This window comes from Leptidea sinapis, chromosome 42, assembly GCF_905404315.1.
Source record: "Leptidea sinapis chromosome 42, ilLepSina1.1, whole genome shotgun sequence".
Classification (NCBI taxonomy): domain Eukaryota; kingdom Metazoa; phylum Arthropoda; class Insecta; order Lepidoptera; family Pieridae; genus Leptidea; species Leptidea sinapis.
Window position 1 is genome coordinate 3,357,154 of NC_066306.1, and position 18,885 is coordinate 3,376,038.

The 18,885-nt window shown below is 38.3% G+C and overlaps 2 protein-coding genes across 5 annotated transcripts in view; one reads left to right on the forward strand and one right to left on the reverse strand.

Annotated features, from left to right (window-relative positions):
* Positions 1-17,099, forward strand: part of LOC126976741 (uncharacterized) — a 92,733-nt gene extending 75,634 nt beyond the window's left edge. The window contains exons 3-13 of one of the 3 annotated variants that reach the window (XM_050825297.1): positions 487-664; positions 1,524-1,758; positions 1,991-4,674; positions 4,748-4,954; positions 5,044-5,211; positions 7,482-7,617; positions 8,592-8,798; positions 11,595-11,768; positions 13,389-13,672; positions 15,348-15,517; positions 16,463-17,099. In XM_050825297.1, the coding sequence (XP_050681254.1) occupies positions 487-664; positions 1,524-1,758; positions 1,991-4,674; positions 4,748-4,954; positions 5,044-5,211; positions 7,482-7,617; positions 8,592-8,798; positions 11,595-11,768; positions 13,389-13,672; positions 15,348-15,517; positions 16,463-16,840 (4,821 nt within the window). In that variant the 3' untranslated portion in view covers positions 16,841-17,099. The other 2 variants (XM_050825298.1, XM_050825299.1) reach the window with 2 other exon arrangements.
* A 499-nt stretch (positions 17,100-17,598) lies between these two features.
* The window catches only part of LOC126976798 (adenylyl cyclase-associated protein 2), a 72,435-nt gene continuing 71,148 nt past the window's right edge, over positions 17,599-18,885 (reverse strand). For both annotated transcript variants that reach the window (XM_050825401.1, XM_050825400.1), the window contains exon 9: positions 17,599-18,615. In XM_050825401.1, coding sequence (XP_050681358.1) covers positions 18,526-18,615 — 90 coding nt within the window. In that variant the 3' untranslated portion in view covers positions 17,599-18,525. The remainder of the gene's footprint in view (positions 18,616-18,885) is intronic.

The following is an 18,885-nucleotide window of genomic DNA, read 5'->3' on the forward strand; positions in this document are numbered from 1 at the left end:
TTTTTTAATAATTCTGAGCGACACTGCATTGTAATGGGCAGGCAATTACCGTCAGCTGAACGTCCTGCTCGTCTCGTCCATTATTTACATTAAAAAAAAACTAAACTAATCTATGACACTTGTTAAATAACTATACTTAATGGTTCTAATTGTGAGTACGCGGATCTCTACTATTAATTGAGTAAAATGGTTACTCGGACCGGCCCTGTAATGGTTATATACGAATTTCGTATATAACCATTACATTAATTAACCGTAAATTCTTATTACAAATAGCTAAATGGTAACTGGGACCGGCCTGATCAATGGTTACAGGCGTACTGCCTTACTGAAGGCAACACATGGTTATAAGTAATTAATTTAATCTACTTAGCAATATTTGTAATAATGATAGTCGATGGATTAACTTCGAACAACGTTGCTAATTGATAACCTGGCTTGATATAAGTGTATATGAGTAATAAACAATGATTTTTCTTATTCCAGAGTGAATATCGCTTCGCAGGCGGAGGGTACCCCAGGGTGGGTAGCGGTGGTGGTAGTAAAAGTGGGGGATTCTGTTCTGCCGCACTTATCGGTGGTGCTTTGCTAGCAGCGGTCGCAGTGTTGGCTGTTGCAGCACTGGCCTTCTATATGGGAGCCCTGAAACCTGATAATGGAGAGCGTAAGAAAGCTTTTACATAATATCTAGGTGGACATTCTGTAATAATATTACGAAAAATACTGGGCCAAAATAAGGAACTTCTATAATAAAATCGGTTTAATAATCTATATAAACTGTTCCCTATGAGGGCATTATATACCACCGATTAAAGGTTATTAACGTATCTATTCGCTTAGACACAATATTAAATTCAAATTGCAAAAAATGTAACGCGTAAGAGCTATGAAAAACTTATAAAATATCGAGTAGTACATTCTGTTATAATATTATGAATATAGGTATTCGCAAAATTATTATGAGAGAAGAGGACAAATGAGAATACTTAATGTTAAGTGATCACCACAGGCACAACTCTCCTGCCAACACTAGAGGAAATACAGGAGCGTTGCCGGCCTTTTTGGAAGGTGTACCCGCTTTGTTTGAAGGTGTCTTAAGGAAGGTAAGGTGGGAGATGCATTTGCCCCGACTGCAATCAACTCGTACGGTGCGCTTACTGTACCTACCTACCTGTTTTTCATAATTTAATCATTAATAATTTACAAATAAAATTTGAAAAACAAAATTTTATAAATAATGCGGGATTCGAAACCACGACCTCCGGCGTTCCGTGCCGGTGCTCTAACCAACTGAGCTAACCGTTCGAGTACCGCCTCGTTATAAAATTCTGTTTGCTTTGTTCAACTCTCAGCACGGAACGCCGGAGGTTTCGAATCCCGCATCGTTCATAAAATTTTGTTTTTCAAATTTTCTTTGTGTATTATCACTTTAAAAAACATAACATATTGATTAATAATTTAGATTTTTTTATATACCTCGAAATGCGCTCATGACATCAAATGAAATAAATAAATTATTACAGCAATCATGACATTCGAGGGTACTCTAAGAGTTACGAGGGGCGATGTGTATGGTGGAGCTCCCGGGAGTCCGGCGTGGAAGGAGAGAGCTCGACGCTACGGTGTCTCCTTGAAGCAGGCTTACTCAGCACCGTCCAACCTGAGGCAGGCATTTGCTGGAGTCATCGTCACTGGTTTTGGAGATAGACGTTTAGATGTGCACTTCAGACTGTACCTTGACAGACGAAAAATTCCAAGGTAATTTATATGGACTTAATAACAGTTGATATCATTGACCAGCCAAAATCAAATTTTTGACTTTCTTATGAAATATGGACATTTAATCTATTTTATAAGTATTGGCAAATTACATATTATAAGCATAATTGGTTTGAAGTTCAAGTTAGTTTGTAACAAATTTTGTCATAGCATTCCCAAACACTTTAAAACTTTAAACTTTTTTGTTTATTATAAATAAAATTTATTCCAGCACTGTAAATAATATTGAAGAGTCATTGAAGAATATCTTATTACAAGATCTGCAGTCTAAAAATTCAGCTTTTGGACAAATCAAAATAGATCCTAACAGTATTATAATAAAACGAGACTTAGAACACACGTATCATTCTGAACAGTTTGTTAAAGAAGCTTTAAATGAAAGTTTGACTATAAGTCAATCAAAAATTACTCCAACGCAACTTGGAAATGACAAGATAACGCAGTCTAGAGTAGGAGTTGTACGAAAAACTACTGTTAAGCCACAAAACAAGAAAGACAATAGAAAAGATCCCGATGAGCCTGATATTGATACAGAAAATATTCCGGTTGTACAAGGCTCGTTTCAAATTACTAAAACTGAAGCTGATATAACAGAAAATAAACAAACAAAGCATGAGGATAAAAATAATAATAAAAATACAACGCCAAAAACACCAAAACCAATATTAACATCATCGACGATAAAATCAACCACGACAACAGTTAAGCCATTCACTACAAGAAAATCGATTTTATCTTCTCCGAAAAATCGACCATTTACAATAAAATCATCATTTAATATAAAGCCAAAGACTGACGTCACGCCAGCTGTTAAGGAAACCACAACAGACAAACAATTACAAACAACGAAAATACCCTTGACTACAGTGTCAGCAACAACAGCATCATCAAGTACACCGCTAGAAACAAGCACGAACAATGTATCTCAAATATTGTTTGATCTCTTGACAAATGAAAACCAAGATAAAGAAATTCCAAAAATTGATACATTATTTACAGTTCCCCATGTGATAGATAATGAGCCATGGCGCCCTATTACAAGGCCCTATTATGAAACCACCAGCAAAGTATATTTTCCGGAAGTTGAATTAACTCAACAAAATGCCAAGGACAGAATAGGCGTGGCAGAAGTTGTTGAAGATATTTCTTCTTTAGAAAGTTTGTTACCACCAATACCACCCGTAAAACACAGTGATAAACCTCTAAAAAGACCCGGACTTTACAATGTAGACTCTGACTTAGCAGCTGATATTTACGTAGCTAGTCCTATATATACAAGCTTTACACTGCCGACTTTTGCACCTCCTTTAAAAGATATGGAAACCCTTGGTTCGAGCTATCCTAAGCCCCATCCTTTACCGGTGGATAAAATAAGCAGTGTGGTAGAAGAAATGCCAGAATCTAAAACAAGCGTGGATGATAATGATGGAAAGCCTATGGAAAGACCACCAAAAGATAAAACAACTTCGGTCGCGCTCAATGTTATCAATTTCGATCAACCTGATAACAATACAGAACAAATTTCTATTGAAGGAACTTCTATTGTAAAAAAGCAGAATATAACCACTGAAACACCAACTACTACTGGAAAAGATTCAACAAAATATACGACTACACCCGAATATCAAATAAGTACACATTACGTAAATATATCTTCAACCACAAAAACGAATAATGAGCTTCGCCACACTGAACATTCTACGAAACGACCTAATAATAAAGTTTCGTTAATACCTTCTACTACCGCTCCAATACATACTTGGGAATTGGTTAATACATCAACAAGTAACAATGACATAAATAACAAAACATTACCAGATAAATTTTATAATGATACTCTGCAAGCTATCATAACCAAAAATGATGAAATTCAGTCAAACACAACACCGAAGTTTCAAAGTAAAATTTCAATTCTTAAGAATATAACTGAAATTATAAAGAAATTTACCAATAATGCGTCAGAGAAACAACTGGATCCTATAACAGAGAATAAAAAATTTGACTCTATACAAAAATCTAATGCTAAACATGAGGAAATCGGTAGTAGGACTGGGACGGTGGAAGTTGTATCAGATGAAGATCTGGAACTGACTACACCTTCTGTTATCACATTGTTACCAGCAAAGTCTAATCTTGGTGTCAATAGACCACTGAGACCGAGACCTAAAATAGAATTGCAATCTCAAAAGGAAAATATACGTAGTTTTTCAAGTGACAAGCTAAATGCTGATTCCCAAGAAGAAGATGAAGAAAATAATGCAGAAGCTTCGGAAATAGTAACGATGGCCACAGACATACATGGCTATGAATATGATGGTCAAAATTTTTTTACGAGCGTAAGAGATACAATAAGATTAGATGATACAAACGTGGGTCATAGCGGTGTAAGATATCCAAAGTCTAATGAACACTTTAATGAATTTAGAAATTCACCCCTAATTCATAAAGTTGATACACTAGACGGGCCAATTCCTGAAGGCACGTACAGAGTCTCATATCATGTGTCTGGTAGTGTTAGTAGTAAGCAAGCAAATAAAACTCAAAGTTTACCGGCATATGAGTTACGACTAGAGCCCGATATAGTTTTAGAAATACCTGGTAATCAATCCAACCCCCTCACTGTTGATAAATTAAAACAACTAGCAAGTCTTGCCACAATAACTAATTTAAATAATAATAGTTTATTCCGATCCCCGGGTGGTGTAATTTCAACAAAAGCTATTCCGTCAACGTACACCTTGAATCAAGCTGGATTTAAAATATTAACTAAAACGTATAATAAAATCAAGCCATCGAAGCAGGATCTCAACACGCTAGCTTATTCAGAAAAGGATTACAGCAAGCCGTTTTACGAAAAGCCTCAAAACGAAAACGAGAATATCACGATTCTAAACGGTAAGTGTACCATATATTTAGTGTTTAATGGATATAATTGTATTTAATAATAATATATTATTTACTGTTACAGATGAATGTAACAATTCAACGTCGTTTCGTTGCAAATCTGGTACTTGTATGCCGCTAACATCTCGATGTAATCGATTTCTTGATTGTCCGGATGGAGAAGATGAGACTGCCTGTTCTTGTGCAGATTATTTACGGGCTGAATTTTCACAATCTAAAATATGTGATGGTGTGGTGGACTGCTGGGACTACTCAGATGAAAAAAAATGTGGTAAGGTTTAATACAAAAAAATATTCAAAGTTAAAGGGGTAAAGATGATACAAAGGTTTTTATATAAATATTAATATAAACGCTTTCAGAATGGTGTGAAGATGGCCAATACGTATGTGCAAATGCTCAGCAGTGTATAGAAATGAATAAAGTTTGTGATGGCAATCCTGACTGTCCCCTTGGTGATGATGAGAAAAGTTGCGTCGCTTTGGGTGACGAGATGGAAGACAATGAAGTCATTCCATACAATGAAGAAGGTAAATTAAACTCAATGTTATTTATAGACTATTTCTACGGAATTGGTAACATGACGTTAAGTGATCACCGCCGCCCACATTCGCTTGCAACACCATAGAAATCACGGGAGCGTTAAAATCGCACTGTGGAGGAACGCTGCAAATCCAAATATTAATATCCTAATTTGTGGCGTATCGTGCGAAGGTGGAATTCAGCAGCAGGAATTAAATCGGATTCGGATCACTCCCCTTGACTTGACTCGAAAATCACGAAACAAATAGTAGGGACCTAAGTAATTATATTGATTTTATAACTGATGAGATGAGAAGAGGCTAATTCAACAACAGGAATGCTGCCCTAATATTGCCCTAAGATTCATCATCATCATCATCAACCGGAAGACGTCCACTGCTGGACAAAGGCCTCCCCCAAAGATTTCCACGACGATCGGTCCTGCGCTGCCCTTCTCCAACGTATTCCGGCGATCTAGACCAGATCGTCAGTCCATCTTGTGGAGGGCCTACCAACACTGTGTCTTCCGGTACGTGTTTGATATTCGAGGAGTTTACTGCTCCAACGGCCATCTGTCCGTCGAACTATGTCCCCTGGCCACTGCCACTTCAGTCTCGTAATATTTTTGCACAATGTCGGTAACTTTGGTTCTCCTACGGATCTCTTCATTTCTGATTTGATCTCGTAAGGAAACTCCAAGCATAGCCCTCTCCATTGCCCTCTGAGCGACTATGAGCTTTCCCATAAGGCCCATAGTTAGCGACCACGTCTGCGTACCGTACCGTAGTCATCACTTACAACACACACTGGTTGAAAACCTTCGACTTCAGACACTGTGGTATTTGGGACGAGAAGATTTTACGGAGTTTCCCGAACAGCTTGGGCGATATGACATCGCCTTGTCTGACTCCCCGCTGCAGTTGAGCTTCGAGCTCTGATCATGGAGATGGGCTGACATGGTGGCGTTTCTATACAAACACTTAAACGCTTCGATATATCGGTAATGAATGTGGCACCTCTGGAGAGACTGAAACACCGTCCAGGTCTCGATCGAATCAAAGGCTTTCTCATAGTCCACGAACGCCAAGCATAGTGGATGGTTATATTGCTCTGTCTTCTGTATAACCTGCCGCAGCGTATGTATGTGGTCTATGGTGCTAAAGCCTTTTCGGAATCCGGCTTGTTCGGGAGGCTGGAAGTCGTCAAGCCTGCGCCTGAGACGAAAAACAGTTTATATACATGGCTCAGAAGTGATATGAGCCTATAGTTCTTCAAAAGCATTTTATCGCCCTTTTTGAAGTATCACTATACTTCTGTGCCATCTTCTTTTGCGCTGTCTTCAGCTTCGTCAGTTGGCTTTGCCCGATAGACAAATCTCGTGCTAATACTTTTGAGTCTTTGTTACGCTCTATGGTCGCCTTCACACAATCTGTATTGTGGCGGCGTATATCGCGAGTCAATGACTTGGAAATCTGTCTATTTAGCTGCCTACACTGGGAAGCATCGTCCAGGGACTGAAGGGTCATTTGGCGTCTTACATCCATCAATTTGAGGGAATAGTCTGAGATTTTTCCGGTTCTTTTTGAATGGCTGGCCTTGAAGAACTTAGACCCAGCCGTTTGAACAGCTGCCACGAACCTGTTATTATACTCGTTCACGTCTACACAGTCTCCGAGGCACTCAAAGCGGTTTTATAATTCAAGTTGAAAGTTTTCGGGGTTTTGAATCTGGATGGGTGCGGGTCAAAGCGTAGACTTCACCAGTCGAGACTGCTTTAGTTTTGGATTGATATTCAATGTGCCTCTTACTATGCGGTGATAACTCCCAGTTTTCACTGAGTTGATCACGGAGACATCATTGAATATAATATGTATTTTGGTCGACATAATGAAGTCGATCTCTTTTTTGGTGGTAGAATTGGGGCTGATCCAAGTCTATTTGCGTTGTTCTGACTTCATGAAGAAGAAGTTCATATAGAGATCCTCCTTCTCCAGTCAGCATCTGGCCTCTATGACCTTCAACGAATACAGTTTAGTAATTCTGAGAATTAGGTACGCTACCCTATTCGACACGCTCCCCACCTCAGTTACGTTGTTGACGAGAGACTTGTGAACGAGGAACCCAACACCACCCTGGGACAGTTGATCGCCCTCCCGGAAGTAGAGCATGTGTACGGAATTTAGGATTATCGAGTCATCGCCCTGTCTTCGAAAACTTCTGCCCTACGATTGTGGAACCCATAATAATTATTCGGTAATAAATAAAATAATGTTTACAGGTTTCGTGATGGTGCGTAAGCGAGGGACATGGGGAAGGCTCTGTGTTGAGAGCTTCGATGAAGTAGTAGCTCAAGCCCACAGCTCATTGAAATTACAGGATTTGGGAAGAGCCGTCTGCCGTGCAATGACGTACCAGTGAGTATTTCAAGTGGTTTTTTTTTTGGAAATTCCAAATGAGTTTTTTATATCGCTTAATCTCAGACGCTAATTTTGGAATTATTACGAAGGAACGAGGAACTTGGCCTCGAGTCGCTTCGGTTATCGATATAAAATAAAGATATGATAATTTTTTTACTTGTTACATATACATAAAATGATATATTTTATATTGTCCCAAAAATTACTTGTATTATCAGAATATTAACTATGGTCCATGTTACCCGCTGAAAATGTAGGTAACGCTATTTGTGAAAATTTTCTTAAAATCGGTTGAGGAGTTTTATTGGTGTATCCATTACAAATAATTTTCTTTTTCTCCTTTGTGTTAGTATAGACCATCTCAATCCCCGTATGTCCTTAAATGTACTTACTACCAATAGATTACTAAACAAATAGAATCTATTTTATGTAAGACAATAGGTCAATTAATCTGATTATGTTCATATTAATAGATACCAAATCACTATTTAGTTTATGCTTTATTTTATTATTATAATTTTAGACTATGTCACTTCTAGAACCTTCTAATTTAGTTTTAGACTAAAAACATTAAACAAATCTACTTTCCTTTTTTTATGAAATTTAATGGCGAGACGAGCAGGACGTTCAGCTGACGGTAATTGATACGCCTTATCTATTACAATGCAGCGCCGCTCAGAACTCTTGAAAAAACAAAAAAATTGTGAGCGCCACTACAATTGCGCTCGTCACCTTGAGACATGTTAAGTCTCATTTGTCCAGTAATTTCACTACTTACGGCGCCCTTCAGACCGAAACACAATAATGTTTACACATTTACTGCTTCACGGCAGAAATAGTCGCCATTGTGGTACCCATAATCTAGACGGTTTCCTGTGCAAAGGAGCTTCCCACTCTATCTAATAGTGTCTATTTTTAGTACGTTTCTAGTCTTGTTCATAGAGACTTATTAAAAACTCATTCGTTTGCAGAGATTCTCCATGGGTTCGCATAGCTAGAGAAGGCAGGCAAGTAAGTTCGGTCGGATACTGGGAGGTGTGGCATAACGCGAATGCCCGCGCGGCAGACACGCGCCTAACGTTCCGGAGGTCTAGCTGTCCCAGACACCGTGCGCTCAGGATCAGATGCCGGGACTTGGACTGTGGCATTCGACCACATGCCGACGTACAACAACCGAGGTAACATTGAGAGAAATAAACTATCATTTGTAAAAAGAAAAAGAATAAGATTTAGTTTTATTATTATTAAGCCACAAGTTAGGATATCATCCCCACCGTCTGGATGTGTGGCGGTCCTCCACTGTGCGTTTTTCAAGGAGCTTTCTTCCACGTACTACAAAGCTGTGAAATGAGCTTCCTTCTGTGGTGTATCCGGGACGATACGACATCGGTACATTCAAAAAACCGCGTACACCTTCTTTAAAGGCCGGCAACGCTTCTGTGATTCCTCTGGTGTTGCAAGAGAATGTGGGCGGCGGTGATCACTTAACACGAGGTAACCCGTACGCTCGTTTGCTCTCCTTTACCATAAAAAAAAAATTCTATCATAGAATGTATTGCAAATAATTAAATTTAAAAATACCTATATACATATATGCAGCGTGTAAATTTTATGAGTGACCAGGCTATTATTCCGTAACTATTAAAGATATCAAAAAAATTTAAACTGTTCCATAATCAGAACAAGAAGTATTCAAAGTTTTGATATAAAACACTCCCATACATTTAGTATGAGATTAGTAGAAAGGGCATTGTATCGCACGACGAGGTCGTTACTTCGAATATAAAATTTGGTACTTACTGGGAAATGAATATGATTCAATTATAAGATAGCTTTTTTTCTCTCTTTCTAAAAAAGCTAGTGTTTAATATCAAAATTACGGACCCTTCTAGTTTAATTTTTCAAAAGTTATCATAGTCATTTTACTGATTAGGTAACGTACTTTAGATATTAGTTCAAAGTTTTTTGATATCGGTACCTAATAGTTCAGGATTAATCGAACGATTACATCCTGTAAGTATATTATATGCTGAATTCAATACATGCAAAGACGAGTAGGCACAAATTAAATAAATTATCTTCGAATTATTTCTGCCGTTCCATAATATTAATTAAGAATTACGTCAGCCAAATTCTCTTGCAATATTTACAATCATTCATAGTCTGAATTCTGATTTAGGGCAAATAAATATCTACCTATTCTAAGCTGAATCCATTTTAATCAATGATATTTTAATATTCTATAGAACTTTATAAGCCTACTCACAAAACAACCTAAAAACTTTCGCGCCACACACCGTGCCGGTGAATCGATATCTAAATCCTTTTTACTAGCGTTATTAAAAACGTGGACAGAAGAAGCATACAGTGTAAATGTTACTGTCAAAATGTGTCCCAAATAGGACGGTTTCGAGTCACACGATTTGCGTGGTTATAACATACAGATGCTACGTTGTAATAGACTTAGTTATTTTTAGTTTTTTTCGTGGAAGCTAGTACCTAATTACCGTATTATATAAATGTTTATGAATATAACCTATGTGGCATGTTTTTCAATGTTTGTGTTAGCTATAATATAACTAAGGCTGTGCATCCACAAAGTTCGTATATCTTAAATTCTCTAAGCACTTGCAACTGCAAACTGGATATTCTTTCCCACTCGAAAAGTTGGGAACAGTTGCAGGCGCTTGATGTTTTTTTAAAGTACGTATATAGTGCACAATTTATACCTACACGAGACAATTCACTATGCCAAGTTGTTAAGCCATATGCATAATTACCCTAAGAGTATTTAAACAATATCCACACTCAATTCATAAAATTTTTGTGTCATTTATTCTGATTCTGAATAAACGGGCCTAACTCTATATTATCGCTGGTAATTTTCTCTATTTCTGACCTTGTGGTCTGATATTATTAATTAAATTATTACAAGATCTGAAAAATTATTGAAATAAATTTCCTCGAACAAAACACCGAAGTATACGTTTGCTCGACAACTTTTGCCGGAAGAACTCAATATTTGAAGTTTGAATTATTTTTGATTGACTTGTTCTATGTACTATGTTCAGTCTTAAAATATTATTTTCCGGTTCGAGGAGTGTGGATGTTGTTTATATTAGATACATGCACATAAGCAGAAGGTTGAGGGACGCAGCGTTATGCCGAGTCCTTATATAGCAAACAACGGCGAAAGAAACATAACGAACGTAAGGTAATTAACTTATAAAAAAGAATAGTACGTGTGTTTCACCGATGCAGAGATATTTTTTTCTTTCGCTGTTTTTCTGCTATTAAACCCCGCGTGTTTTGTTTAGGACAGACCGCCATCTTCATGACGTCAGGTCGAGGCACACATTTCAACCAATCAAAAGAACTGTTTGCATACTAATAATAGTCTGCTTACGTCACGCCGATGATGACAAGGTTACCTTAGACAATTTATACCTCTAGAGTCTAGATAGAGTCTCTCGCTGTTAGACAACAGATAAAAACAGGCCAGGTTTAATACTTTAGACAAGATACGTCTTACACTCGCGATTTGTATGAAGCTTTGTGTTAGTCTATTGCTCAAAATAGAGGTTAAATCTAATCTCAATTTTTTTAGACTTTTTCACAACTGTCATAGTCTATTTAAACGTATTAATGATCTAACAGCCGTTCCCAATATTCAGTCTATCTTGAGATAAAAATCGTAACTATCGTTGACTTTTTTGTCCCAATAAACTTATCTTATGGCGATAAGAATGACTTGTCGGGTATATTGGGACAGCTTCAGAATATTGACAGTAGTAGGTAGTAATTTATCTCTATCTGTACATAGTCTATTGAGAACCGCCGTAAGAAGTTTACGTTCCTGTTCCAACACGCGTGGTTTATGTAACATTGGCTTCGACTTGTGCTGCGAGCTATATGTAGTGTGTGCACGGCGTGCTGAATGGTCTCGGAGTAAGTTGAGCATGACGGATGCACAGCTCCCGGGCTGGTACTCACGAGCGCGTGCGCTGGGGCAGGGTGGTGGGAGGAGCAGGCGCCGCAGCCGGGGCCTGGCCGTGGCAGGCGGCTCTGTACCGCGACGGAGACTTCCAGTGCGGCGCCACGCTGATCGCCGCGCAGTGGCTGCTCTCCGCCAGTCATTGCTTCTACCAGTAAGTTTGCCTATACCAGACTATTACTTTTTGTTATGCCAATAAAGGACGAACGAGCAGGACGTTCAGCTGATGCTAATTGATACGCTCTGCCCATTACAATGCAGTGCCGCACAGGATTCTTGAAACACCCAAAAATTCTGAACAGCACTAAAATTGCGCTCGTCACCTTGAGACATAAGATGTTAAATTAAAACGATCGACGATTACACTAATTGTTACTAGTATTATTTTAAATTTTTTATCCCCTAATAGTTAAATTAATCTATCGCTTAATAAAACGCTCTAAAATTTATAGAAAAACAACACTCGAAAATAGAGATAACTTATGTCAAGTTGGTCGCTTAACTTGGTACCCTGCGGGTTGAATTACGATTACAACATGTTGATTCATATAGAACTTGGTTACCATTGATGTCATCCTTAGTAAAGTAACTCTTGCTGTACGTTGATTAACTTCTATTATGTCCATCTGTTACGCTTGAGTGAATCCCATTCACCAGTGATTCCTGGCTCCTTTGCACAGGATGCCGGCTAGATTTTGGGTACCGCGCCTATTTCTGCCATAAAGCAGTAATGTGAAACATTGTGTTATTGTGTTTCGGTCTGAAGGGCGCCGTAGCTAGTGAAATTCTGGGTAATTGAAACTTAACATCTTATGCCTCAAGGTGACGAGCACAATTATAGTGCCACTCAGAATTTTTGGGGCTTTTCAAGAATGCTGAGCGATATTATATGATATCCTGAGCGGTACTGCATTGTAATGGGCAGGACGTATCCATTACCATCAGCTGAACGTCCTGCTTATCTCGTCCCTTACTTTCATAAAATAAAAGTTTGCTATACTCTATAAAAACATATTTCTAAAGCCTAGTTCAGACTATTTCTTAGGGCAAGGATTCCCAAACTATTTTGCGGAAGCCTCTTTTTCCAAAATAATCCAATAATTCAGTCTCTCGTAGTTAAATACTTTAAAAATCTCTTGTTTTTTCCTATTTTCTTTATTTTTTTTTTTATTTTTTCGAGTTTTTCATATTTTACGAATAGTTTTATAAGTACCTACTACTTACATTACTGTTGCGTCATCTTGGCAACCACAACCACTCTGACAAGAGTGAACGATTGAGAAGAACTACTTACACACTTCTTACTAAGATAGTAGTCCTGCCTGTTTAAAATTGGTATACTTAACACAACATATAAAGTATAATTATACACCTATGCTTTAAATCTTCTATTAAAGATTCTAAAACAATTAGCATATTGCCAACATTAAAACATCCAATATCCTAATAACCATAACATCATCCAAATGAGTGTTGTAATAAAATTCAGTACAACCTTACAACACTCATTTGGGTGATGTAATGATGTTACTAGGACTGGCTTTTTTAATGTTAACAGAAAGCTAACTGTTTCAGAATCTTTTATAGAGGATTCATATTATGGGTGTAGATAAAGTCTTGTATGCAACTGTTGATAATTAGGTATTAAAACACTCATGTAACACTTGTTTTAATACATAAATAACTATAAAAATTACATGATTGGGATCTTTATTTTTGCTTATATTCGCACATAAGCTACGACACTAGGCTTCAATATAAATGTCTACTTCAGAGCTACCGAAGCGCACTGGGTGGCCCGGCTCGGGGCACTACGGCGAGGAGCCTGGCCGCGGGGCCCGTGGGAGCGCGTGGCCCGCGTGCGCCAGGTTGTGCTCCACCCGAAGTACGCGCCGCGCGGCTTCAGGAACGACATCGCCCTGCTTCGCGTCGACCCCCTGCCGCTGCACGCGCGGCTCAGACCGGCTTGTCTACCAGAGCCACGCGTCCAGCCACCGGCAGGGCTACACTGTACCGTAGTGGGCTGGGGACAGCTCTATGAACACGAGAGAGTCTTTCGTACGTATTATTAATTAGTTCCTCTAACAATACATACTTTTTTACTTATTGATATGAGCCTGGCCATATAACACATCATGGCTTTAGTGGTGGTAGTTTACCAGTGGGAGGCTCCTTTGCACAAGAAGCCGGCTAGATTATGGGTACCACAACGGCGCCTATTTCTGCCGTGAAGCAGTGTTTCAGTCTGAAGGGCGCCGCAGCTAGTGAAATTACTGGGCAATTGAGACTTAACATTATTTGTCTCAAGGTGGCGCAATTTAGTGCCGCCTAGAATTTTTGGGGCTTTTCAAGAATCCTGAGCGGCACTGCATTGTAATAGGTAGGGCGTATCAATTACCATCAGCTGAACGTCCTGCTCGTCTTATCCCTTATTTTCATTAAAAAAAAAGTTTTGTCATCTGTTGTACAATGTCCCATCAAACCGTAAGAAGGTATAGGGCGTTTCTTCCGTCCAGATTATGCATGGGCACAAAGAAACTCATGCAGAGTTAAGCCTCAGGGGTCCCTTAACGTCGAAAGACAATTTTTAATACCATTCTACAAACTGGTTACATTTTATGGATTATTTTGAATATAAGGAAAATTATAAGACAGGCAGTTAATCCTTTTATATTCTATTTTTCTCTATCATCAGTATCATTGTACAAAGCAGAATATCTTTCTTCAATGCACCACTAACTTCCGTTATTTCTGCCTTCGGCGCAATATCCGATTTTTTAAAGAGTAACATAATAGGAGTGCTAGCATAGGGCTTCTCAAGTAATCACCGCCGCCCGAAGCTCTGTTGCTAAACTAGATATATCATAGCAGCGTTTCTTTGCGCAATTGGTACAGACGAAAAAAGAATGTTTCTTGAAGGGGACCGGCACACATCCAGATGGTGACTTAAGACCACCGTGATCTACAAGCTCTCTTAAATTTCATTGCATAAAATAGTTCATGTAATAAATAGTAGATACTAGTAAATAATTTCAGCCTTAAGAGGACACATTAGTGGCAATTTTTCCATACAAATATTCTACTCATTTCTCTCTAGATCAAAATTATACTCCATAATTATCTGTGTCTCTTCTGCTTTTATAGACATTTTTGATATTGCCAGTGCGTACTTCAAAAATTACTTAAATTGGCTTAGACTTAGCATACAAATTTGACAACATAAGCGAAAGAATTAAAACAGTTTAAGCACTATTATTATTTTCTTCTCTTCCTTCTTACGGTTGGCAAATTTTTGAGGGGAGAAAATTGCCGAAAAAGAAAACCTTATTTTTGGGTTTTTTTTATTCTGCAGTTGTCTTTATTGCACTGATGATTGTCTCGCCCTCGTTAGCATGATGCTATATTATTACTTATTTCCTCTTAAACATGCGCCATCATCATAATCATCAGCCGGAAGACGTCCACTGCTGGACAAAGGCCCAAAGATCTCCACGACCATCGGTCCTGCGCAGCCCTCATCCAACGTATTCCGGCGATCTTGACCAGATCATCGGACCATCTATTGGGTGGGATATTGTGGTCGCCATTCAAAGATTTTTCTGCCCCACCGGCCATTTGTCCATCGAACTATGCCCCTGCTCACTGCCACTCCAGTTTCGCAATCATCAATCAATCTCTTGCGCCATAATCCGATGTTATTGTAAGAATATAATGAATATCATTATTTGTTTAGCGGACACTCTCCAAGAAGTGGAGCTGCCTGTGATCTCGACAGCGGAGTGTCGTCGCCGAACCCGTCTGTTGCCGCTGTACCGAGTGACAGAGGACATGTTCTGTGCTGGCTACGAGCGTGGAGGTCGAGATGCTTGTCTCGGCGATTCCGGCGGACCTCTCATGTGCCAGGTGAATACATTAATGGAAATATAGCGACATCATCTGCTACAAAAATACACGAAAACTAAAGATCGTCATCCATAAAAACTGAGCGCAAGATCGCAAAATGTCAATTTGGTCAACATTTTTCAAACGGGCAAGAGGCTCACGGGATGAGGAGAGGTGAGGCAACCGCCCATGGACATCCGCAACAACAGGTGTATCAAGAAATGCGTTGCCAGCCTCTTAGGTGGGAGTACCTATGCTATTTTCCTGAAGGTCCCTAAGTCGTATCTGTTCAAGAAAACCGCAGCCGGTAATTAAATCCACAAAGTGGCTGTGCGAGGCAAGAATTTCTAATAATTTCTAGCAAAACGCGCGGTTGTGGAATGCCAGAGGTCAACGTGATGATAGGTGGTACTTTGCAAGTATGGGTGGAATTCGGCCGCTGGAATCAATCCGAACAGCTCCTCTGAGCACTCACTGATAGTTAGGTGGTATTTGCTCGTGTCCAAGTGTCTTCTTTCCTTGCTTGCATCCTTCGCTTGGCACTATAATGTCAAGATTTATCAAGATTATGCAAAATGTCATGTGCAGCTAGTTAATATATTTTGAGATACCGTTTACGCGCTCATATCACAGACAGTATCCAATAGTAGTAGCTTTCCGCCTAGATAACTGTTTTATCTTTTAAAAATATAATTTCAACGTTTACCTTTGATAATTTTTATTAATGTGTGACATTAAAAAGTGCATATCATGGCCTAATTGAAATAAATATCATGGCCTAATCTTGAGTTTTTAACTGGACAACTGGAGTTTTATGTGAATATATACATAAAATCGATTCCCTGCTTTTTCTGCAATAACGGGCCCTAGGAAGACAGTGCTTGTTCTTGGGTGTTAAAATGGATAACGACCCTTAGTCTTGTTGTATCATTTAATGTGAATTAAATACGTTTTTTTTAATGACAGGAATCAGATCGTTGGTACATCTACGGCGTCACCAGCAACGGTTACGGCTGCGCTCGCGCGAATCGGCCCGGCGTCTACACTAAAGTCTCCAACTACATCGACTGGATCGACAGTGTCATTCAAACTTACACACCAGGCATCAACGACACCGCTCCAGCCCCGGATTACGAATCCAACGAAGATTTCTACGCTGACTTAGAGGCCGCTGAAAACAATAGACCCACCACGAAGTACTTCGATACGTGTAGAGGCTACAGGTGTCCATTGGGCGAGTGTTTGCCAGCTTCTAGTGTCTGCAACGGCTTTCTAGAATGTTCCGATGGCAGCGACGAATGGCAATGCAATCGCAACAACTCTTCGAAACTGAACACAGATTGATAAACGCCAGTAAAACTAGATTAATTTCGAACTGCGACTGATATTTTTAAGTAGAAATTATAGTTAGTCTATGTTTAACAGATTCTCACCTTTTACTGATATCCGGGCACTGTATATATTAGTTATTGCCCAGTCTATTGTAATGTTTGCGTATTGCTTCTATTCTTATTTATTGCTGGTCATGGACAACCTTTTCCGTTCGAATTGTATTCAGTTCCAATGGACGACGTCACCCATGAATTAAATTACTTCAATACAATTATTGTGTTTCATTTGACCGACATTTTTTAAGTGAAAAGCTGTTTGGGCGTGCTGAGTACTTCGTTTTTTGGGCATTGAATGACACTGAGCCGACATGGTCTACAATGTTACACTTCTTAGGGTAGTCGGCTCAAATCAACTATGCGATAGCGACCAGTCAGAGCAAATTTTACCAAAATTATTTTTAAACAATTATTGTTCTTATATCAATATATTGTAAGCATAAATACAAAAATAGTTGCAATTCGTTTTAATAACCTTGCTTTGATAAGGTTTTCACTTTGGTTTACTTAAACATCATTTTTATACTGTTAAATTACTTAACAAGCGTTTGAACTACTTAATTTCAATGTTTAGTTAAAATAAAATCGCATCAAAAACGATCTAGGGCGTACTCTAGCGAAACTACATCATTAACAACGCACTGAAACCAAAAAAAGTAATTCTTATAATAAAATCCGCACACACTTTTCAAACCTCTAAATAAAACAAGCGTCTCATATAAAGAGTTTAATCACTCGACAAATAAATTAAACATTTCAAAATAAGAATGCCATTATAAATTATAATAATTAAACATTGCAATTGTCACATTTATCAAAAAAAAAAAAAACACGAATTATAATACTTGAACATAAAATACAATTACTTAATACGAACATCGAGTTACAATTATAATAGTCTTAGTAAGATTTACTGAAAAACAGTCACGAGACATAAAACACGAGTGACTTTATCGATAATAGAAAACTCCCTATCGTCACGTAGCGGGGTTATAAGAATTACTATCGTAATACGTATCGAGGACACGGCTCTTCTTAATACAATTTCGACACACTCCTTAACTAAACTTAGCCTAAATACGGTACCCACTGGTACATCGATGTGTCCAACGTCAAAAAAATTTAAGGAACATAATACAAAGGCCAGTAAATATTAAAATTGTCTACATGATTTATATTAATATAACTATTACAAAATGAGCAAGAGATTATTAATAATATTAATATGTTCAATTATCCCGGGACTTGATACCTATTTGTGCTTGCATTGGTCTTGACGTACACTGATTAATATTTATCAAAATACTATTTATCAATATTTTAAATAACTTATTAATAATAATAATAATAATAGATTAATGCATGAGTAAAATTGTGAATAAACCACATTTATTAGATCGAGCTGTTTCAGAAATGAAATATTGCTTAAAAATATGAACAAGAGTTACGTAGCCGCCATTTTGAATCTATGGTCGCCATTTTGTGTGTACGCCAACCTATCGTGACTTGGAACTAATTAAGCTAGACCGTGCAATATATGCATATATTGGTTAATGTAAGGTAAGAACTACATCCCGGGGTATGTTAGTAGAAGTATGAATGATATACATAGCTAAGTCCCGGGGGGATAGTGGGGTCGAGTTAGCCCTTGCTTTCGACGGGGGTAGTAGTGAGTCCGGTCGGCGGCTTGTTGATCACGGTCTTATACTGCTCTGGTATTGGGTGTTCCGTCTGTAAAGTTATCACAAATTATATTAGACACACTTAATAATCCTATTAATATTATAAATGTGAAAGTTTGTATGTCTGGATGTATGTTTGAACTTCTTTAACGCAAAAACTACTGATTGGATTTTGATGAAACAATACAATAATATAGCCTACACACCAGAATACACATAGGCTATTTATTATTTATAAAACTATCGCGTGAATTATACTTTATATGGCAAAACAACGTTTGCCGGGTCAGCTAGTTTAATAATATATGTAGTATAGTTT